Source organism: Saccoglossus kowalevskii, chromosome 7 (assembly GCF_978046115.1).
Source record: "Saccoglossus kowalevskii chromosome 7, keSacKowa6.1, whole genome shotgun sequence".
In the NCBI taxonomy this organism is placed as follows: Eukaryota; Metazoa; Hemichordata; class Enteropneusta; family Harrimaniidae; genus Saccoglossus; species Saccoglossus kowalevskii.
Window position 1 is genome coordinate 37,821,326 of NC_140647.1, and position 24,405 is coordinate 37,845,730.

The 24,405-nt window shown below is 34.6% G+C and overlaps 1 protein-coding gene across 1 annotated transcript in view; it reads left to right on the forward strand.

Annotated features, from left to right (window-relative positions):
- Window positions 1-24,200, forward strand: part of LOC102802680 (uncharacterized) — a 51,942-nt gene extending 27,742 nt beyond the window's left edge. The window contains exons 7-15 of the mRNA XM_085501540.1: window positions 4,440-4,564; window positions 4,944-5,040; window positions 5,286-5,605; window positions 7,157-7,369; window positions 10,481-10,765; window positions 11,128-11,841; window positions 12,149-12,370; window positions 12,717-12,805; window positions 14,167-24,200. Coding sequence (XP_085357666.1) covers window positions 4,440-4,564; window positions 4,944-5,040; window positions 5,286-5,605; window positions 7,157-7,369; window positions 10,481-10,765; window positions 11,128-11,841; window positions 12,149-12,370; window positions 12,717-12,805; window positions 14,167-14,215 — 2,114 coding nt within the window. The 3' untranslated portion in view covers window positions 14,216-24,200. The remainder of the gene's footprint in view (window positions 1-4,439; window positions 4,565-4,943; window positions 5,041-5,285; window positions 5,606-7,156; window positions 7,370-10,480; window positions 10,766-11,127; window positions 11,842-12,148; window positions 12,371-12,716; window positions 12,806-14,166) is intronic.
- Window positions 24,201-24,405: the final 205 nt, after the last annotated feature.

A 24,405-nucleotide genomic window follows, 5' to 3' on the forward strand; every position in this document is an offset into this window, starting at 1 on the left:
ATGTATGGTATCATAGTTTTATGAACTATATACATTGTAGTGCTATTACTATGTTATCCTATTACTATATCCTATCCTTAACATGTATTTGCTGCTAGCATGTTATTTTAGCTATAGACTTGGAGATGGGAAAAACTGACCTACATAAAGTGAAAAACTTTGATATTTCTGACCTACATAAAGTGAAAAACTTTGATATTTCTGACCTACATAAAGTGAAAAACTTTGTTTTAAAGGATAGTCAGGGTAACAAAGATTTTAAATCATACAACTTCTGCATACCAAAAAAATATTAAAAGCAAGTTAAAAGTAGTTACAACAGATTATTAAATTTTTTAGAAATACAATTATTTAACCAAAATAGACTAAAGTTTATTTGTGCTTGTTCAAATACAGAAGAAAAAAAGGTTTTCTGAAGTTTGCTAGTATAAATTGACTTTCACTATCAGTTTTATTACTTTTTACATTGTCCTCCAGTGTTCGTTTGAACTTCTTCTTGTGTGATATATTTTCCTTTTTAACCAAATTACAATAGATATTTCATAATTTCTGTAATACCCGGTAATAGGATTGTATGTAAGTGAGTTTATAAAGTCATTATGTCTCAATATTTGAAAGGCTTCTGGTTTTACAAGAGACAAATTATGTTAATTTTTGAAGTCATCCAGTGGCTTTAGTGAAAAGTTATCTCTGTAAACACTTCATCAAACTATGAAGCAGGGGAAATATATGTATCACATCATGATGTGTACATGAAAACAGTTTTGTTGTAAGCCTGTGTACAATGTGGTTCATTTTGTGTGCTTGACCTGCTTGATATACTATACCCCATCTAGTGTGTCTAAGAATGTATTTCAATGTGGTCTTCAATAACCTTGATGACCTTGACCTTTTTGATGACTTTACAGTTAAGTTCATGAACTATCAGTTGTCAAACTTGCATTCAATCATAAGTGAATATCCGGTTACTATTACTTGATAGATAGATAGATAGATAGATAGAATTTTTTATTTGGAATGTACCAATGAAATCTCGAGTAAAGTCCAACAATAACAAAACAAAACATTCAGAACAACAAACACTTACAGTACTAATAACATATCAAGAATATAGAATATAAATTTTGCAAAAATGCTAAAAATGAAAAAATCATGACTTGAAACAATAATAGGAAATAATTCATCCATGCTAAAATCTTCCAACTTTGGGGCATAGATGTATAAAGCTGCAATTCAAAATTTTCTTTAGAACACCTATCAAGCTTAGAATTGTTCAACAAATTGTTTTTCCACTTCATACGGTACAAACATTTGAGCTTCACTTTAATAATATCACAAAAATTATTCTGATGTGGGTCCGGATTAGTTAGATCTGTTATGACTAGTAATTTTTGTATAGAGGTGATATGTGTAATGTATGTACAAAAAACTTCATCACAGAATGAACTTCAGTCTTATTTTAGAGTACTCTGAGGGATTATTTCAACTGTTTTTTACCAGCATGACAAAATAATTAGTGTTTTTGTTTATTTAGTCAATTTTCACTGCCAAGTTTATTTTATTTTTGTTCAAAGACAAAAAAAAACAGTATTTTATAACGCCTTTCTTCTATATCTGAAGGTACAATCTCTTTTTTGTAATCTGTTTTAGTAATACATGTACATTGAAATATTGTAGAAACTAGAAATGCTCATTCCTCTTGTATACTTTGTGTTTTCCTTTTTTGCGATCATTTTTTTTAGTTATTCAGTGTTTTTTTTTGTGTTTTTTTTGAAATTTTCTAATTTCTAATCTAATTTATGTATTTTGTATTCAAATATTTCACTTATTGAAAGATTTTTTAAGATGAAATTACATTACTCGGTGCCAAGTTGCCTTCTGGAAGACACTGACTGTTAGTGTACTATTTAGTGTAAACTAAATATACCAACTTATCCTAATATGGTGAACCTCCCTACATTCTGGCATTTTGTGGGGTATTTGGAGCATGGCCTTTAGACAGGCAAAGTGTTCAATACATTATCCACTGTTTTTAAATTTTAATGACAACTGCTTCCATTTCTTGAAAAGAAAAAATCTCATTGATAGTTAATTTGGGGGATTCTATGAAGTACTTTGGTAGACAGATTTCAAAACTTGTTGTCAGTGCTGCCAGGGGCCAAAAAGGGACTTCCTGTAAGCGGAAGTGGTTTTGTGTTGATGTTTGTTCAATTCAGTGCATTCAATGAATCCTGCACTGTGTCTGCATGACTTGTCAGGTTCATGTGAAAGGGCAGCTACATGTCAATATTTAGTGTGATTGCTCTATTTACATATGAACTCACTTACATACTGAGTTTTGTAGTTATTACCTGTATTTTATGGGAGAGACCATCACAGACTCTGGAGGGTTTGAGGCAAAATTTCTGGGAAAATATATTTATTAAAAAAAATTACACACACTTTGAAATTTACCAATGTTTTTGTTTTTTCATCTCCCACCCAGAGATTTGATTGGTCATCCCATAAACTAACTGTAGGTACTATGCACAGAATCTATTTCACTGAAATCAACCAGTATCTCAGCGTACTGTGCACAGATTCTATTTCACTGAAATCAACCAGTATCTCAGCGTACTGTGCACAGACTCTATTTTACTGAAATCAACCAGTATCTCAGCGTACTGTGCACAGATTCTATTTTACTGAAATCAACCACTATCTCAGCGTACTGTGCACAGATTCTATTTTACTGAAATCAACCAGTATCTCAGCGTACTGTGCACAGATTCTATTTTACTGAAACCAACCAGCATCCCACGGTACTGTGCACAGATTCTATTTTACTGAAATCAACCAGCATCCCACGGTACTGTGCACAGATTCTATTTCACTGAAATCAACCAGCATCCCACGGTACTGTGCACAGATTCTATTTTACTGAAATCAACCAGCATCCCACGGTACTGTGCACAGATTCTATTTTACTGAAATCAACCAGCATCCCAGGGTTCTGTGCACAGAATCTATTTCACTGAAATCAACCAGTATCTCAGCGTACTGTGCACAGATTCTATTTTACTGAAATATCTGTATACCTAAAAAAAATGAGTAAATAGTATATTTTTTATAATACTTTTTATAATTTTTGATAATTATTTTAGAATAGTTTAGCTACTGCATATAACACATATGTATATACAATATAGGGAATCTTTGATTTTAGAGTGACTGTATAGATACACTGCTAATAGTTACCATGGTAATCATGACTTCCATAATGAGTATGTACCTCTAATAGGGTATGTATGGTATCATAGTTTCATGAACTATATACATTGTAGTGCTATTACTATGTTATCCTATTACTATATCCTATCCTTAACATGTATTTGTTGCTAGCATGTTATTTTAGCTATAGACTTGGAGATGGGAAAAACTGCTATCTATCATGTCTCAGGGTTGCTACTGGTCAAACCTTGGTTAACTGATGTTTTTGGTATGTTCACATTAGGCCCGTGGAAAAATATTGTATAAATTAAAAAATGTTTGGTTAAATTTAAAAAAAATAATTCCACAAATCAACTTGTGCATTTACTTTTTACTGGTCCTCCAAAATATAATTTTAGCAATGTCAAAGTGTTGCTTATTCATACTCTTATCTGTATCTGCTAAAATAACATGTGATGCTAAATAGTGTTTTCATATACTGTATGTATTATTGTATTGCATACTATGTGATTTATTAAAATACCTAATCATACTGTTATGTAAACCTTGATTACATTAATCTTAGGTATATTTTCTTTACTTAAGTGCATTGCCAGCTAACTTTGTACTCAGCTAATTTTATATTTGATACTTTTTAAGTTGTATACTGATCTATATTTTGATATCAATGTTTAATAATTTTTCAATAAAAAATCAGTTGTTAGTTTATAACTAAAAAAGTAATTCTGTGTTGTTTTTGTGTTGTTACATATGCTGAATGTTGTCAGAAAACTCCAGTACCTAGATAGAATAGCAAGTATTCCAAATAATGATCTATTGTACTCAGGTCAAATGTTAAAAGAATGGCAGTGCAATGCAGAACAAGAGTAAAATTAATCATGCCCCTGTCACTTGGTGGGGAATATAGCTGACATCAGATACCCATTCTACTGCCCTCTATAGGTTGGGGCTATTGCTGATAGGCATAGCATTATTTAATAAAGAGTGACCTTGACATTGCACTTGCTGATTTATCTGCACTTGTACATATACTGTATTTGTTCTATTAGTTGAGTTATAATCTTTCTGTAAAAGCCCTATTAGAAACAGCATGGGTGCCCTCTGGAGGCTACTAGACTGTATAATTCATGTTTATGTATAGTTGAAAATGTTCTTTTTACAGTAAACACGACAAACAACTTCCCATTCTGATTTTCTATTCTCTTTCATAGTTGATGGTTCATTTTCAGGTGCATTAAGATGGGATAGGACCAGCATGTCACCGTCAGCAAGCCAACCATCGTATCCTCCATCGCTGCTATCAGAATCCATCAGACCATCTTACCAAACATCAGTGCCATCTGTAATGCAGCAGGTAAGTTTGAGGGCGCCAGACATCCTACTCTGTACTAATAAGCATCGGTGTTCAGCTGACCTTAGACTTTGCAGTGGATTGTTTGGCTGGTGATCTACTATCATATTTGCACCTTTAAAAAAGCATGGGCTTATGTAAATGGCAGGTTTGTCTGTGGGTCAAAATGTTTAATAATTCAGTATACTTTATTTGCGGCTTACATACACTTCTAATAAAGTACGATGTGACAGATGTTGACGAAAACCATCTTCTTTTTTCTGCAGAAAATACAATAAAATTAAAAGCTGGATGCTTCAAGAACTCATTTGATCAACAAATTTTCAAGAGTTTGCGCATGCGGTTGAATTTAATTGTCTAATTGTTATTTGTGTGTTTACAGCATCCTTCCCAACCATATCAGTATAGAACCACATTTAATAGACCACCAATGAAAGAAACATGGGGTGCACCCCAGTCCAGGCATCCAGGACCACCAGGTATGCAACTGTCATCATCTTCCAACTTCAAAGAAATGATCAGCTACTTTTGTCAATTACAATTCCTCAATAGAAAGTCATGGCTGCTTATTTCATAATTAAAACATAAATTTAAAATCAAGTTGTATTTAGTAATCTGATGATTATACATATAGTATAGTAATTATATACCTATTCATCTTAGCACTGAAACTAGCTTTAAAATAGTGGCCATGTTGTAATTGTAATCTTTTATCTTTTGACAGGATCTATGTATCAACCATCTTACTCTCCAATGTCTTCTCACGGTCGACCACCAATGTCAGGCCCACCTAGATATTCTCAACCACAGCAGCCTCCAGGATATCAAAATGCCAGACCACCATATCCAGGGAGCAGACCACCATACCCCGGTGCCAGACCCCCATACCCCGGTGCCAGACCACCTCGTCAAGGTGGGATGCCAGGACCAATGACAGGACCACCACCACCACCCAGACATAGTGGTGGCTACCCTTATCCGAGAGAGCGGCAGCCATTCATGGGAGATAGTGGTCTACCACAACGAATGCCACACTCAGAACCGGTAATATATCATGTTTTTAACAGATCTGATGAACGTCTAAATGATATTTTATTATAAGATTTGTGGGAACGTTTAAGAATACCTTGCAAACCCCTGTCTGCTTTTAACAGCATTTTCATGAAACAAAGTTACTGTGACTCGCTGTCTCAAAGTTGCTGTGACTCACTGTCTCAAAGTTGCTGTGACTCACTGTCTCAAATTTACTGTGACTCACTGATTCAAATTTACTTTGACTCACTGTCTCAAATTTACTTTGACTCACTGTCTCAAATTTACTGTGACTCACTGTCTCAAATTTACGATGACTCACTGTCTCAAATTTACTGTGACTCACTGTCTCAAATTTACTTTGACTCACTGTCTCAAATATACTGTGACTCACTGTCTCAAATTTACGATGACTCACTGTCTCAAATTTACTTTGACTCACTGTCTCAAATTTACTGTGACTCGCTGTCTCAAAGTTGCTGTGACTCACTGTCTCAAATTTACTGTGACTCACTGTCTCAAATTTACTTTGACTCACTGTCTCAAATTTACTTTGACTCACTGTCTCAAATTTACTTTGACTCACTGTCTCAAATTTACTGTGACTCACTGTCTCAAATTTACGATGACTCACTGTCTCAAATTTACGATGACTCACTCACTGTCTCAAATTTACTTTGACTCACTGTCTCAAATTTACTTTGACTCACTGTCTCAAATTTACGATGACTCACTGTCTCAAATTTACTTTGACTCACTGTCTCAAATTTGCTGTGACTCACTGTCTCAAATTTACTTTGACTCACTGTCTCAAATTTACGATGACTCACTCACTGTCTCAAATTTACTTTGACTCACTGTCTCAAATTTACTTTGACTCACTGTCTCAAATTTACGATGACTCACTGTCTCAAATTTACTTTGACTCACTGTCTCAAATTTACTTTGACTCACTGTCTCAAATTTACTTTGACTCACTGTCTCAAATTTACTTTGACTCACTGTCTCAAATTTACTTTGACTCACTGTCTCAAATTTACGATGACTCACTGTCTCAAATTTACGATGACTCACTGTCTCAAATTTACTTTGACTCACTGTCTCAAATTTGCTGTGACTCACTGTCTCAAATTTACTTTGACTCACTGTCTCAAATTTACGATGACTCACTCACTGTCTCAAATTTACTTTGACTCACTGTCTCAAATTTACTTTGACTCACTGTCTCAAATTTACTTTGACTCACTGTCTCAAATTTACTTTGACTCACTGTCTCAAATTTACTTTGACTCACTGTCTCAAAGTTGCTGTGACTCACTGTCTCAAAGTTGCTGTGACTCACTGTCTTAAAGTTGCTGTGACTCACTGTCTCAAAGTTGCTGTGACTCACTGTCTCAAAGTTGCTGTGACTCTCTATCACTGTGGATTTCATACAAAATTTAATGTATATATCCCAAAAAACAAAACATAAATAGGATTACTGTAGACCATTACCAAATCTGCTTTCTGCTGGATAAACAGTATGACATAGTTTGTGTTAGTGTACAACTTGTGTAATTTCAGATTCCTTCACACATTACGTCTGGTCCAAGGTATCAAAATTCACAAGGGATGAAACCAAACATGGGACAGCAACCACAGTATCGGCCAGCACAGCCATCACAGCAATATCGACAGAGATCACCACATCCTACAACATCTTCACAACAACACATCTCTCTTCATCAATCCCTATCACCAAGGCAACAGTCCCCGTCTACATCTGGCTATCAACAGGTATGTTTAACATTATTAATGGCGTACCGTTAAAATCTTATTATAAACCGCGGTTTATATTACAATGTATCAAATAAAAAATTGGGATCAACAGCTCAAGTTCGGGGTGCGGTTTATATTAGGGACATACTGTAGAATACTTTATTTTCGCTTGGAATTTATTTTCGCTATTTTCGCTGAAAGGATGATTCCGTGAAAATAAAATCCAGCGAATATACATTTTTTCCTATATTTCTATATAAACTCATCAAAAATCAGTGAAAATATATTCCATACAAAATGTCCAAAAAGCCTTTTCAGCGAAAATTAATTCCAGCGAAAATAAAGTATTCCACAGTATTGCAATCACTAAATGGGCATGGTCATTTTTTTCCCACATCACTCGCACAAAACAAACAATACACCGTACAATCTTTTGAATATAAGCGTAACTCTAATTTAGATGTCGAGGAAGAGTGATAAGCCTCACGTCACAAAAAAACTGTTCACATGAAAAAAAAAAAATACTAAAATATGCATTTTTTTTATTTTCTTCGTAACGGAAAGTATATTCTGACAGGAGTTTCAAATAAAAACAAACATTAATGCATTGCTTAGTAGAAAATGATCATGGTACGACACTAAAAAAGTATGGTACCATGGCTACGGTAACGCAATCCGGCCATGCTTCGGCTCACAAGTGAATAACTTGTTTTCGAACTGTTAAAATTGTTGATTATTACTCAGTAGTGATTATAGCAACGCACAAAAATTAAATTCGTTGAATTGTTATCAAATGCAAATAAAATTCAACTTAGTTTCACCGTAAGCGAATTATTTCGGTCACATGTAAATGATCGATGCGACATCCGCCATGTAGTTTGAATGCACACGAGACATTACTTGACCGGGTAGGTCAAGTCGCTAATTAACCAATCAAAATGCTGGATGGTGCCCACGTGTTCAAATTACCTTAGTTCATTTAAATATGTTAATGACAGGTCACCGACTTCATGGTGAACGAAACCCGGAAGCGATTTACCGATAATGTAGTGCGATCTTTTGGCTTTGATTTCCATGGGAAAACGACATGACTTTTTTTTAAAATCAAGAAATTAGTTGTTTTCGAAAGAGAAACTGAGCATTGAAAAAGAATTTAACAGTTTTTCGATGAGAACAGATCATTGTCGAAAACTTGCGACAAACGGACGTATTCACAAGGAGTATTGACACAATTTGTCACAAGACAAAAGCAGTTCCACTGTGTGTTTGACATCCTAACACTACTGAACAATAAAGAGGTGTGAATATTTTTAGGCACGTTGTTGAAACAAATGAATAGGATTAGGAACAATGTACCAGCTCGTTGAAACAAAGTCAGTTACGGTCGCGGTCTTGTTGAATTGGGGGTGCGGTTAGTACTTTTCATGTTTTCAATTTTTGTTGAGAACTCTTTAACACTGAAGCCAAAATTGGGGGTGCAGTTACTATTAGGTATGCGGTTTATAATAGGATTTTAACGGTATTAACCTTTGAGTGCCAATGTCAATTTTTGTAATTTTTCACAGAATAAATTTCGTTTCCATATTTTTTTTCAAAAATTTAGATCTTGAACTGTACTCAATAGAAAATTATGTTCCTTTGGTCAAAAATTATTCAAACATTTATAGTGTTTCACCAAAATTTTGGCAAAAAAAATGATGGTTCCCACAATGCTGATGTGACAATATTGTGCAATTTGGGGCGGGGGGTATCAGAATTATTACTGGTATAAATTATTCTTACATTACCTGTTTTCTATTGACTTTGGTGGAGCTTTCAGCAAGTAATGTGTTATATGCTACTATCACTGATCTAATAATTAATAACTTGTCCAATTATCACTTTTTAGCTCCGCTGTCGACTTTGTCGAGCGGAGCTTATCATATGAGTGATTGTCGGTCGTCGTCGTCCGTGTCAATGTTTTACTTTTTCGACTTCTTCTTGAAAACTACAAGCCTGAATGCTTTGATACTTGGTGTATATGTACCTTGGGTAGACCTCTCTCAGATTTGTTCATTTCATGATGATATCTTCAATTCTCTAATTTTGGTGAATATTTTTGTCATTTTTGGTAAAAAGTGATATTTTCGACTTCTTGTTGAAAACCGCAAGTCCAATTGCTTTGATATTACATATATAGGTACTACATGTCGACCTCTCTCAGATTTGTTCATTTTGTAATGATATCTTCAATTCTCTAATTTTGGTGAATATTTTTGTAATTTTTGGTAAAAAGTGATATTTTCGACTTCTTGTTGAAAACCGCAAGTTCAATTGCTTTGATATTACATATATAGGTACTACATGTGGACCTCTCTCAGATTTGTTCATTTTGTAATGATATCTTTAATTCTCTAATTTTGGTGAATATTTTTGTCATTTTTGGTAAAAAGTGATATTTTCGACTTCTTGTTGAAAGCCGCAAGTCCAATTGCTTTGATATTACATATATAGGTACTACATGTGGACCTCTCTCAGATTTGTTCATTTTGTAATGATATCTTTAATTCTCTAATTTCGGTGAATATTTTTGTAATTTTTGGTAAAAAGTGATATTTTCGACTTCTTGTTGAAAACCGCAAGTCCAATTGCTTTGATATTACATATATAGGTACTACATGTGGACCTCTCTCAGATTTGTTCATTTCATAATGATATCTTTAATTCTCTAATTTTGATGAATATTTTTGTAATTTTTGGTAAAAAGTGATATTTTCGACTTCTTGTTGAAAACCGCAAGTTCAATTGCTTTGATATATTATACATATAGGTACTACATGTGGACCTCTCTCAGATTTGTTCATTTTCTAATGATATCTTCAGTTCTTTAATTGAAATGTGCATTGCTAACAGCAGAGCTATCTCAGCCGAGAGGCTGCTTGTTTAAAATTTCTTTTAATCTCAAAACTTTGTTTGATGACACGTGAGAGAAAGTCATATCTTATGATTAATCTGAATGAACTCTTATATTGTTGAAGCATTACAAAAAATAATCTAGTTTCCCACAATGCATTGTACATATGCTCAATGGTTTACAATTCGGCTCAAACTACCTGTTTTACAATTTAACAACATTATTATCAATTCCAGATTCAGCCAAGACCAATTCTTTCTCAGCAGCCACGCCAGAGGCTTCCCACACCATACCATTTGCCACAGCAACCAAATATACAACAACATCCAAGAATGCAGCAGCCACGTCTTCAGCATTCACAACAGGGACAGCCAAGACTACACCTGCCCCAGACAAGCCAACTTAGGCCACCACAGCCTAAAGTCAGCATTCCAAGGGCACCTGCTCCCTTAATGAACCTTACTCCGCCTGCACAAATAGAAAAGACAGCACCACAGCAACAACAACCGCCGAAGGAAGAGGTAATGCTGGTCTAGAATTTTTCAGTCTGGCTGTTAATAATGACCTTATCTGTGCAACAATTCAGTGAAAAGTTACCCATAAATAACTTGAAAAGCATAGAAAAATATGAGCCAGCAGTCGCTACCTTCCCATGAAACATCAAAGCTTACAGGAGTTTACAATTTTAGTGACAATTATCACAAATTGTGACACCCCCTTCCCTCCCACTTTTATAACATGCAGTTTTATCAAAGTATGCAGTGTGACCTTTACAGGACACATGCACAGTAACTAACTACAGTTTATGTTATTAGCAAACCTTGAATGGTCTGCAATGATTGTCGTATCATTTGAGCTTACTGTCATTTACTTTGTTTAACAGGAACCAATGGATGAGGAAACAAGGATTATGAAAATCAAACTAGATGAACAAAAGAAATTACGAGAAGCGATTCAGAAGAGGAAAGAAGAGAGAAGACAACAAATGGCAATAAAGAGACAGGCAGAACTTAAGAAGAAATTTATGCTTGAACAAGGTGGTGGTGACGCCAGCACACAGGTGGCTGCTGTACCTGTGGTTGAACCAGTAATTCAAACTGTTGATAAGCAACAGCCAATGATGCAACTGCAACATGAGACATCAGAACAGCAAGGACAGCTGCAGTTTCAGCCAGGACAGTCATTACAACAGGGACAGCAAGTATCACAAGTTTTGCAATTTTCGCAGCAGAAATTGATGCCAATGCAGCAAAAACTGCAACCTGGACAAAGAAAAGTGTTGTTGACCAAAAAGGCGAAGCTGCAGCAAATGAAGCTTCAGAAGCAAAAGCCCCAAAAACTGCAGCATCAACAAAATATGCAGCAACAGCAGGCATTGGTACAGCTAGGAACACCAAATCAACTGCAACAACCACAGCCCCTTATGTCACTACCAGGACAAGGTAACTCTGTGGTTAAAGTTCTCACTGGAGGTGATGAACTACCTCAACAGATACCAACTATAGGTGGCAGTATGCCCATCAAACCTTTATCTCAAGCCAAACCATTCCTCATGCAAAGTCCCAGATCTTCAACTGCTAAAGCGCCGATTAAACGGGTAAGGTATTAGGTTGTTTCCTTTGGAAACGTGTTAACACAGGTGTCTGAGTTATACACTGATATCCATTGACAGTGTATTACATTAATGCAAATAACAATTACCTTGTGTAGACATATCATACTTTGACATGCTGGGTGATCTCATTCAAATTTCTCAATTTTTAATTATCATCGAAAAATGTGATCCATACTTCTAGTGTTAGTAGTTTTCAATATGATTTTAAAATACACCCAATAGTTAATTGGCATTGGGTATTATTTGATAAAAATATTGAAAACAATTTTAAAATAATTTATACTTACAGAAAATAATGATGAGTTCTGGAAATAAACAGCTGAAAATCCACAAGGTGGTGAAGATGCAGCCAAAACAACAACAGCCACAGCCACAGCCAGAAAGGAAAGTAGTAACTAACCCTAAGAATGGTGCTCCAATGTCTTTTAGAATGGTAGCCATTGATGGTTTGCCATCTAACGTGGGTAAAGATAAATTATTGGAGATGCTTAAATCAAGTGGAACAGTAGAGGTAAGATGTCATTTGATTATTATTAATAATCATAGTTATTTACTACTGTGATGTATACTGTGAATTATTGCTGCACACATTACGATGTTAAATGTTATCATTTTATGTGTACATATATCAAACAGTATGCAGAGAAAGACCAATCATGTGACATGGTTTATCTGAGTGATTTCAGATTCAGTAATATTCACTCATAGGATGCAAATATTGGAAGAAAGGAAATAATTTTTGACATTTTAAATGCATGTATTGTGTCAATTTGTGTAAATGAAAACAAATAGAGTTTACCACTCTTGTTTAGCAATATCATAAGATGACTCATAAAATGCATTTCTTTGTCTTTCAGACACTTCAGATTATTCCAAGTCAGCACAAAGCCCTGGCACGTTACTTGAGACAAGAACATGCTGAAGCATTTCAGAAAAAATATCATAGGTAAGAGTGAGGTGTGATATATAGTATTATTGTATACCTTGTATTGCCCAGCCTTGTCATGCTGTGGGAAATATCATAGGTAAGAGTTAGGTGTGATATATAGTATTATTGTATACCTTGTATTGCCCAGCCTTGTCATGCTGTGGGAAATATCATAGGTAAGAGTTAGGTGTGATATATAGTATTATTGTATACCTTGTATTGCCCAGCCTTGTCATGCTGTGGGAAATATCATAGGTAAGAGTTAGGTGTGATATATAGAATTATTGTATACCTTGTATTGCCCAGCCTTGTCATGCTGTGGGAAATATCATAGGTAAGAGTTAGGTGTGATATATAGTATTATTGTATACCTTGTATTGCCCAGCCTTGTCATGCTGTGGGAAATATCATAGGTAAGAGTTAGGTGTGATATATAGTATTATTGTATACCTTGTATTGCCCAGCCTTGTCATGCTGTGGGAAATATCATAGGTAAGAGTTAGGTGTGATATATAGAATTATTGTATACCTTGTATTGCCCAGCCTTGTCATGCTGTGGGAAATATCATAGGTAAGAGTTAGGTGTGATATATAGTATTATTGTATACCTTGTATTGCCCAGCCTTGTCATGCTGTGGGAAATATCATAGGTAAGAGTTAGGTGTGATATATAGTATTATTGTATACCTTGTATTGCCCAGCCTTGTCATGCTGTGGGAAATATCATAGGTAAGAGTTAGGTGTGATATATAGTATTATTGTATACCTTGTATTGCCCAGCCTTGTCATGCTGTGGGAAATATCATAGGTAAGAGTTAGGTGTGATATATAGTATTATTGTATACCTTGTATTGCCCAGCCTTGTCATGCTGTGGGAAATATCATAGGTAAGAGTTAGGTGTGATATATAGTATTATTGTATACCTTGTATTGCCCAGCCTTGTCATGCTGTGGGAAATATCATAGGTAAGAGTTAGGTGTGATATATAGAATTATTGTATACCTTGTATTGCCCAGCCTTGTCATGCTGTGGGAAACCTAATGAGCAAGCCATGCAGTAATTTTCCATATAACGCCTGCCCAGTTTGACCATATTTAGATAAATATATTCCTTTTATAGATATTTGAACTGGGTCCAACCAGCTACCGGTATATCACATTTGCCATTTTATTGTGGGGCTTGCTTTCATAAATCATTGATCGCATTAGCTATAACCAACTGTCGGACACAGGCAGATATTTAAAATAGTATTAATATAAAAATTAAAATGAAATAGGAACATGGAAGAATGTTTAACTACAGTCTTTAGGGTCAGTCACCTGATACTGAAAAATATATGTAATTAACATTTCTCATTTCTCTGTTTTATTTCTTTCAGACATATGATAGAACTTTCACATATCAATGTTACACTTATGCAGGTCTGAATCATTGAGTGCAGTGTAAGTTTTGTAATCCATCCTCTATGTGTTTACCATATGGTATCACAACTGCCTTGTTCTGTAAATAGTTGGGTATTGATGGGAAAGTATGCCCTAACGTCACATCCCATTGGCCTAAAAAGTGAGTATGCAGCAAATTGTTGGGTTATCAACCAATCTGATAAAGTGTTATGTATAAAAGATGAAGATACAAGATACATAAGATTTGATGAAGATGCTGCTGCACACAGATGAGAAGACCATAGTGGTTGCTGAAGAAGCTGTTCATAAAGAAAAGATTATTGGCTGTTGTTGTTGTTGTCAAGACATATTTTCTGTGGTACAATGTATATATGTACATGTTACCAGTCTGGTACTAGAAGTGTTATTAAATACCAGTCATATGGTAGCAATGTGCTTGGTACACAACATTTCTTATTGTAAAACACATCTGTGAGTGTACCTTAGTGTGTACCAGAATTCCAGATATGGAGCTATGAAAAACAAAACTGGTCACATATGGTATGTGTTATTGTCTGGCTGCTCTCTCCAACTGAAGTAATCACGACTGCACCAAAAGACAACAGTAAAACTTGGTTATTGATGCGTAGAAATGCCTTAAAATAGATTGAGAACAATGTCCTGAAAATCGCATGTTTCAGGAAGTTAGATTTCCTCAGCATTCACTCCATGTCTTAACATTTTACCATAAACATTACTGATATGGTGGTATTAATACATTTCCTATCAGATATATAGATACTGTGACTGTAAGAGTTCACTAGAGATATCTCATTTATCATTGAACTATCAACTCGGTATAACTCATTTTATTTATTTTATTTATAGACAAACTAACAGTGTTCAATCAGCTTATCAACATATTACACTAATATTTTACTGGAATTAGTGTGCATAAGCAGCCAAATTTCTGATGTGACCCCACAGCTCTGTTAAAATACGGAATAGTCTTTTGATATGCTTTTTCACCCAATTCTGCATAAACCAAGATAAATGCATGATGTGTGCTAGTTTCAGATTGTTAAATATTCAGATGCATTAATATAGTGAGAATGTTGCAAATAATAGCACCTTACAAGCTGAAAAAAAATTATAGTCAGAATTAGAATTATATCTGATTTAACAGTCATTGGACCCTAGTAGACAAAGAACATTTGACATGCAATGTAGTAGTGAACAAAAGATTGATGTACGGATCTGAAGCACATATTGCAAAGTAGTGATGAAAACACTCCATAAATTATATTCCATACATTATTACCAGCATTTATTGTGATAGATGACAGTGTGTTGTAATATAACTGAATTGAACTCTGCATTGTTTGGAAATGAAATCACCTCTTTGTGTATTGTTAGCAGAAGGCTTTAATTTGTAATATTTGAAATTATCAAATATCTTGTGTGGCATCAGATTTATTTGGAATATTCTTTAATTCACAAGGTTCATAACTTGGCACTATTAAGCTAGAAGCCTACTCATAATTGAAAATACCAAGAATGTATCCATTTTGCAATAATTTGTACTTGCAACCAAAATATGCTGTTGACTTTAAAAAAGTTTGGTGTCACTAACCCTAATTTTTAGTTCATGTTGATCATTTTGTCAATATTAGAACACCTCTACTTTTTTCTTTCTCCATCTACAGTGGAGATTTTATGTCATTTCTTAAATTGTAGGTCATAAGGTGAAAAATCAATATATATATATATATATATATATTGCAACTGATTGGTACTTTGTTATCCTGAATTATTTCAAAAATCTAGGTTACGAAAAAAGTAGTTTGGCTTGTTCTGTGGAATTAATACTTTGCCAAGTTTCTCAAATAAAGACGGTACTGTAACACACAATAGAATATAGCTCCATGGTAAACCAATGAACTTAGCACAATTGATGACCATTTTTCCCAATAATTGTGAGTAGGCCTCTACTTTAAACTAAAAATAAAAACCTATCTGATATGTGAATATTGAGAATGTTGTCTTAGATAGTTAAGTTCATGTCTTTAAGAAGGTTTCATAATCAAACCCGCTTGGTATCAGAATTTATTTTTTTCGGCTCTTTGCATGTAATAAAAACTGAAAATTATTGTTAAGTGACTAAATCATAACTCGTCATGGCTTTCTCATTATGAAATAAAACATTGCATGACAACCTAGAATTGCAAAATTATTAATATTTTTATCTAAGTCATACAAATGTGATTCACCATTCCTAACAAAACTCTGCTCTGTAGAAGGTTACTTTAACTTGCTGTATAGAAATCAGCAACTGCTAAATTACATGTTGTGATTATAAAATTATGTCTGCTTCATTAATTACTATTTACAGGTAAAAACGTGACATTGTTTAGAAACTGATTATTATAAATGACTGAAGGACTGTAGATTTATGCAACATTAAAATCTTAGTTAAGGCCTTAATATGTGTTGTAATCAGTGATAAACATAAATTCTTATCTGCTGTGTGGTTTTATACTAAATCATGAAAACCAATTTCAGTTAAATACAAGATTTTTAAGCCTTTTTTTTTTTACTTTTTTTACATTTTCTTTTTTCCAACTTTTGTTTTGATTTGGGAGGTTAAAATACCTACCAGTAATACTACATCAATAGGGTTTTTTAAGCAAAAGTTTGAGGCTATTTCAACGGCTTCCCAAATGACTGAACCACATAAAATGTCTGGAGTGAATGCTGGGCAAAAAGGAAATCTTAACAATCAATATTGAATGACTGTTAAATATGGTGTGCTAATTACATAATTACATTCTGTTGTAATTGCTAAAAACCTTATTTGAGCAAAACTTGCAAAAGATGATTTCTAATGTAACTTTGTGTTAACTATGTAGCTTGCTTGTTGACATTGTAATTCTGCTTGGAGATGAATTCCTATTTTGAGAAATAAGACACTTGATGAAACGAGAGGAGTTAATAGGATAGCAATTTTTTGTTTTCATATATATATTTTCAAAATAATGTAATTTTCATTTATGTAATGGTAGTCATTATTAAACATATATTACGTAAAAAGACATTTTTTATGTGTGTAGTACACTTATATTTATTTGGTGGTATTTTTGTATTTGAAGAGAGTCTTTCAACTATAAACAATGATGGGTGCTATTTATTTTCAATTTTGTTGGAATGGGATTTCATTGTTTTGGGGGATGGGATGGACAGAGTCTAGGTTAGCTGTTGTGTAAAGTATATTGGGACTACATCATTGATATGACATTCTAAGTGTCATGTATCCAAAACACAATACCTGGCTTGCTTCTTGCATTTCATGTAAAAACACAAATAGGGGGAAAGAGGACTTTTTTTTCTTTATTATTTTTTTTTTTTTTTTCCAATTTTATTTATTATTTACACTGTATTTGTAAAGTAGTTTGCATGTATGTAGTTTTATTTGTTCAATCTCTGGGGGTGTACTATTATGGCAATGGAGACTATGACTGTATATTTGAGATTAAATAGTAATTGTTCTGTTATTCCTCATAATATTTGACTTCACCGATAATTAATAACTACATCAGTGCATGCATAGAAATTCAATTGTCCTGAATAGACAACTATGGTGACTATGAAGTCACTGATTTTACCATCCTCTGAACGGAAGTCTTATAAGTGTACATAATTTGGAGACTATGATTTACATCAAGATGGTGTATGACCTCAATCAAGTATGTTTTTAATTTCTTTCAAAACTTTAATAGACTTCTGTGTTATTTCATTATCAGTACTTGTGGTTCTAATTTGGTAAACAATGACCACATCTAGGCCTATCTATATGCTATGTTAAAACTATAGGTTCAACAAATAACATACCTCCATACATAATTGATTTTATTCATTTTTAGTCTATTGATTACGTCAAGTTTGCAAGTCATTGTAACCGCAAGACAAGTCAGGCACTTTATAATTACTTCATCTTACTGAACTCATCTAAGCGATTCATGTTTAACATTACTCAAACTCCTGTTTTCCGTCCAGACCCTATAGTCGTAGCCAGGAATCCTCATTGACTGACTTGGGTCCCATAAACAGGGCAAATTTTTAATTTGCAGTTTTTCAACTTGAATCTATGTTCATGAAAATGAAATACTTTGGCAATTTCTGACAATCTAATAATGATAACATTATTTAAAGCCACAATAGTTGAAACAGTTTCTAACATTGATGAAATTTTCACCAAAATAATTTCATTAGTACAGGACAAGCTCTTATTGAGTGGCACAAACTATTGGGTGCATCCATGTTTTTTGGATAGCAAGTATATTGAGTATATTTTTATAATCATCAGACTTTCTGTTGGCTGCATTAATAATCTGTAATGAGAAATGTTTTGAAAGTTACAGCTACCGTCTCTTTAAGTAATGTAAATATTTGAATATACCTTTATAGTCTCCACTCCTTCATGTAACTAGCAAGTTCCTCTGCATTGTGTTTTTACATTAAAATGTAACTAGACTACTACAAGGACTGTATCTACTTTATTGGAAGTGCATTATCACATTGCACCAAAAATATTTTTAATTTGAAATCCCTTCGAAACTATTTTTTGAGCTCTCATGCACATATTGGAGATACACTTTTAATAGAGCTAATACAGAACATGTAGGAATATTAGTACAATGATTGTGTGTATTATAAATAAGGTTACTGCTTTCAAAAAAGCAGATTGAACAAAATATGTTAAATATGTTGAAAACGTATGCCTATAGTGACGTTAAGAAGTTTTGCAACAGTAATAGTTGTTAGAGAGATATATATATATATACAGGTTGTTGAAAAAAGCATCAGTGTTTATCATTGGTCTGAAATCATTACTGGGGTTGCTATAGGGGTTGGGATATATCAAGTTTGTTGTCACTGTTAGTCATATAAGCTGCAAGATATTTGTAGTGAATGCTACATCTGGGAAATAGTACGCAATTCTGTAAACCATTTGATTTGAATCACAAGAGAAAAATTCATAGTATGTATGCCATACAAATGTTACTTGATAACCTATTTTGCTATATTTGATTATTCAGACAATTGAAAACAACATTTTTTACGCTTTCAATTAGATGATGGTGTTCGTAATGCTGTCTACAACTTAGTCTTGCCATGGAGGTAAAAAGAGATCTCTTTTTACCTCCATGGTCTTGCTTTATTGTTTTTCTTTTTTTTATCTGCTTTGTTTTCTATTTATGTAACTAACTACTGTCATGTGTTGACAATTCATTGTACAGTGTTGATAGGCTATAATAACAAAACTAAAGCATAGATTAAAAAAATAAAGTCACAGTTGTTTGTACAATGTCACCAAAAACTGCTCACAAAAAAAACACATTTTGAAATGAATGTGGAGCCAGAATCATGGCAAAGTATAAAACCATGTTTAGATTTCTTTGACCTATGAAAATGGCCATTGAATAATCCCTTAGACAAAAAAAATGAACATTTTGTGATTTTTACTTGCTCATAGAAATATTTCTCTAAAAATCAAAATGGTTTACATTATGTGAAATATTTGTATAGTTCAAGCATTATCGTATGTTAAATGTTCCCATGGCAACTATGGTTGGTTCAAATTTGCTACATTAAACTACTGAAGGTAGAAGTTTTTTGTATATTCTTACTGTTCGTGTAACAAAACCTAGCGTAGTGCACCTACAGAGAAAGGTGTATTTATTATTGTATGCCTTTATTGTCATTTGTGTTGGGGCATGTGTGTCTACAGTAGAAAGTATAATACTCTTAGAAGATTGTCTACTGGGTTTTATTTCACTGATTGGTATTCAAAAGTGATTAAAGTGAAGAGTTGTCACCTGCACATAACACAGCCTACAATAGCATGTTACTGTTCTATCCATGTGCCTTTGAATTTGTAGTTGGTGTCGTCACTTAGGACACAATGTGCAAGTGACACGATCTAACACGACTTGCTTCAATAATTGCAACACGTTTGATTTTGAACATGTTGCTTATTTATTAAAACTGAATTTAAAATAAATTTAAACCCAGTAGTTAGTAGTATTTATAGCTCTTTCACTGTGAAACATTCTCTGTAACAATTTTACAAACTTCTCTTTTCTCAGTACTGATGTCACTGCTGTACATTACATTCACATATCTGAGGTTAAAAAATATTTGTTTCTGATCAGAGAACGTGTCAGTTTGAAAAGAATACTCCCAACTCAGCATGATATAAGTTTGTATATCTCGGTACCTTCCAGTAAACCTTGGTTGTTCCTTACATCTTTCAATTATTTCCTTTTGAATGACAATTCTTGTCACCTTTTTCAAATTATTATTTTTGTCCCACTTGTGAATGGTGACTCTATGGTGACTCACTTGTGACTTCTTAGCAATCCACTGGTGACTCGCTGGTGACTCGCTGGTGATCTACTGGTGACTCGCTGATGACTCGCTGGTGACCTACTGGTGACCCACTGGTGACTCGCTGGTGACCTACTGGTGACTCGCTGGTGACCTACTGGTGACTCGCTGGTGACCTACTGGTGACTCGCTGGTGACCTACTGGTGACTCGCTGGTGACCTACTGGTGACCCACTGGTGACCTACTGGTGACCTACTGGTGACTCACTGGTGATCCACTGGTGACTCGCTGGTGACCCACTGGTGACCTACTGGTGATCCACTGGTGACTCGCTCGTGATCTACTGGTGACTCGCTGGTGACCTACTGGTGACTCGCTGGTGACCTACTGGTGACTCGCTGGTGATCTACTGGTGATTCGCTGGTGACCCACTGGTGACTCGCTGGTGACCTACTGGTGATCCACTGGTGACTCGCTGGTGACCTACTGGTGATCCACTGGTGATCCACTGGTGATCCACTGGTGACTCGCTGGTGACCTACTGGTGACTCGCTGGTGACCTACTGGTGACTCGCTGGTGACCTACTGGTGACTCGCTGGTGACCTACTGGTGACCTACTGGTGACTCGCTGGTGATCCACTGGTGACTCGCTGGTGACCCACTGGTGACCTACTGGTGATCCACTGGTGACTCGCTGGTGACCTACTGGTGACTCGCTGGTGACCCGCTGGTGACTCGCTGGTGACCCACTGGTGACTCGCTGGTGACCTACTGGTGACTCGCTGGTGACCTACTGGTGACTCGCTGGTGACCTACTGGTGACCCACTGGTAACTCGCTGGTGACCTACTGGTGACCCACTGGTGACCCACTGGTGACTCACTGGTGACCCACTGGTGACCTACTGGTGACCTACTGGTGACCCGCTGGTGACCTACTGGTGATCCACTGGTGACTCGCTGGTGACCTACTGGTGATCCGCTGGTGACTCGCTGGTGACCTACTGGTGATCCACTGGTGACCTACTGGTGATCCACTGGTGACTCGCTGGTGACCTACTGGTGATCCACTGGTGACCTACTGGTGATCCACTGGTGATCCACTGGTGACCCGCTGGTGATCCACTGGTGACCTACTTGTGACCCATTAGTGATCCACTGGTGACCCACTGATGACCCAATGATCAAGATAATTCTTTAGATTACTTTGATGGTTTCAGTAATTTCTTGCATTAGTTTTGTCGTTATACTACACATGTATTATATAGTCATTGTCATCAGGAGTGTGCCAAGTTACAGATTTACAAGAATTGTAAAGCAGTGGAAGGGCTATATAATTGTTATTCACAAATACAAAACAATTTAGTCAATTTTTGTAGTATAGCTTGTTCCCAAACTGAACTCGCATTGTTTATCATTTTCTGCACAATTCATTTTTTAAATGTGTTTTTTTTTTCATTAACCCAACTGTTCCTAGTAATTAAATATTTGTGTATGTACTTACAACTTTTTTGACTGCCATAGTTGCTTGATTCATGTTATTTTTTTTATTGAAATTTTGCAAAACAACAGAGTTTATATGCAATGTTGGTAAACAATATGATAAATTTTGACTTCAGGTTATTCTGTAAATTGTAATGTCCTATAAAGTATTACTATGATAATATTATTGTAAAAAGGTATTTAACCTCAGTATTATTTCACATATTTCAAGAATTTAGGGTGTCTATTCTTTATATGGAAGTTTGCTTATAGCATGAAAGATGTCATATTTATCTCTGAATGGTCAATTATTTCAACACTGTGTCATACTAACCTTTTAAGTTGTATCTTAAGGTGACAGGCAACCAAGTCAAGTTTTTTTTTTTCATTCTAGGGAGTTTAAACCTGAACTTGACTTTCCACTTAAGATTGACTACAAAACTGTTGCAAGATTTTGTTTCTGTAGAACTCAGCGTGGATGATGGATCAATGGCATGTTTACTGTGTGAGCAGCAACAAGTGAGATTCTATTAACGCAATGCTTTCATCATCTGCGAATACCTGTATTAACAATAATACTTTTTTTGACTGTCTAATAGATACATTAATGTATTAAGTTGTTTTTCCTTTAGGAGAAAATCAAGATGGCTGTTAATATTTTGTTTTCTGTTTTAGAGATGATGCCTTGCTTCTAAATATCAGTGATGTCATCAATATGTTGTCCAATCACAATACTTATATTTTATCTATGTGTTATTGATTTCAAACTTTATTTCACAGGCATGACATTTTATTCTCATTCCTGGTTTATGTATTGGTCTTTTTCTTGTAATTAGTGTAGATTAAAAAGAACCCATCTGAGAAAAAAACACATGCAATATACATTATTTGATTTTTGCATACATATTGCTTTAATATAAAGGTGGTTGCCTATCATTCATATCATTGTGTGATTCCATAGTGTGTGTGATCATGTATAAAAACTGCATTCACATCATGACTGGGGAATTAACTTGTATACAATATCAGTATTTTTGTCATAGTGTATGTATGCATTTAATCTTAGGAGTGTTTATCACAACGTGTTCGGTGTTGATGAATGTCTGAAGAACCAACGTTACTTTGGATCATTTATTGTTGATATTCAATGATTAATGAGCCGTCTGTCGTTATAAAAAGAAACAAATTGTTTCTAGCCGCATCGGTTAGATTTTCCCAATATTTCTTGTAATCAGCTGAGATTCTGTGAGTTCATCATGCTGCTGTAGACCTAGACCTCCTATGTCTCTCACAGTACTTTAAGACCTTATTACATGTGCAATCCATGGTGCAGTGTATTACCGATAAATACAATAATGGGTTAACCTGTAATGTTACCGGATAGTCTCATATGAACTATGGTTATTTCGTCATTGTTTATTACCGCATTGTGCATGCCTGTTAACACATCTCTATTCATTTAATTAAAAACATCACACCAAAAACATTGTCCACTTGTATCGAGTACATTGGATGATACAGATAGAAGTTTTTGATATGCATTACATACATCGTGTAAAGAAGTGCAGTCATATTTACATACATACTATATATAGGGTTGACTGATGCAGTCATTTACATACTTCATATTTGCATAATTCTATATATGGTTGACTAATGCAGTCATTTACATACTTCATATTTGCATAATTCTATATATGGTTGACAGATGCAGTCATTTACATACCTCATATTTGCATAATTCTATATATGGTTGACAGATGCAGTCATTTACGTACCTCATAATTGCCTAATTCTATATATGGTTGACAGATGCAGTCATTTACATACCTCATATTTGCCTAATTCTATATATGGTTGAGTGATGCCGATATTTACATAACTATAATATGATGGTGTTATTTGCATAACTTAAAAAGTATAAGGAATCTCAACTGGTTAAAATAAAACGTAGTCGATATTTGACATTCTGTTCTAAAATTGTTTATTTCAATTGTATTTGAAACTTTATGTAGCCAATATTTGGCTTTATAAAAAACAAACTGTTCATAAAAACTTATCACCAATTTTGATTGACATGAATGATTGTAAATACTGTAATATGTTGTATTTCAAATCATGTTATTGAAATTAAATGATACAAGTTATATTTTCACTGTAATGTTACTTGTCATTATTTTCCCTACCACACTCACTACTTGCTTGATTGCATCTTGAATTTGTGACCTTGCTGATTTCATTCAGGTTATTGAGTTGGTAATGTACGCAACCTTTGAAATATATATTACTGTGGAGTTGTATGTCGAAAGGAAGGAGCATACATGTTTCAAAATTCATATTTTATATATATATATATATATATATAT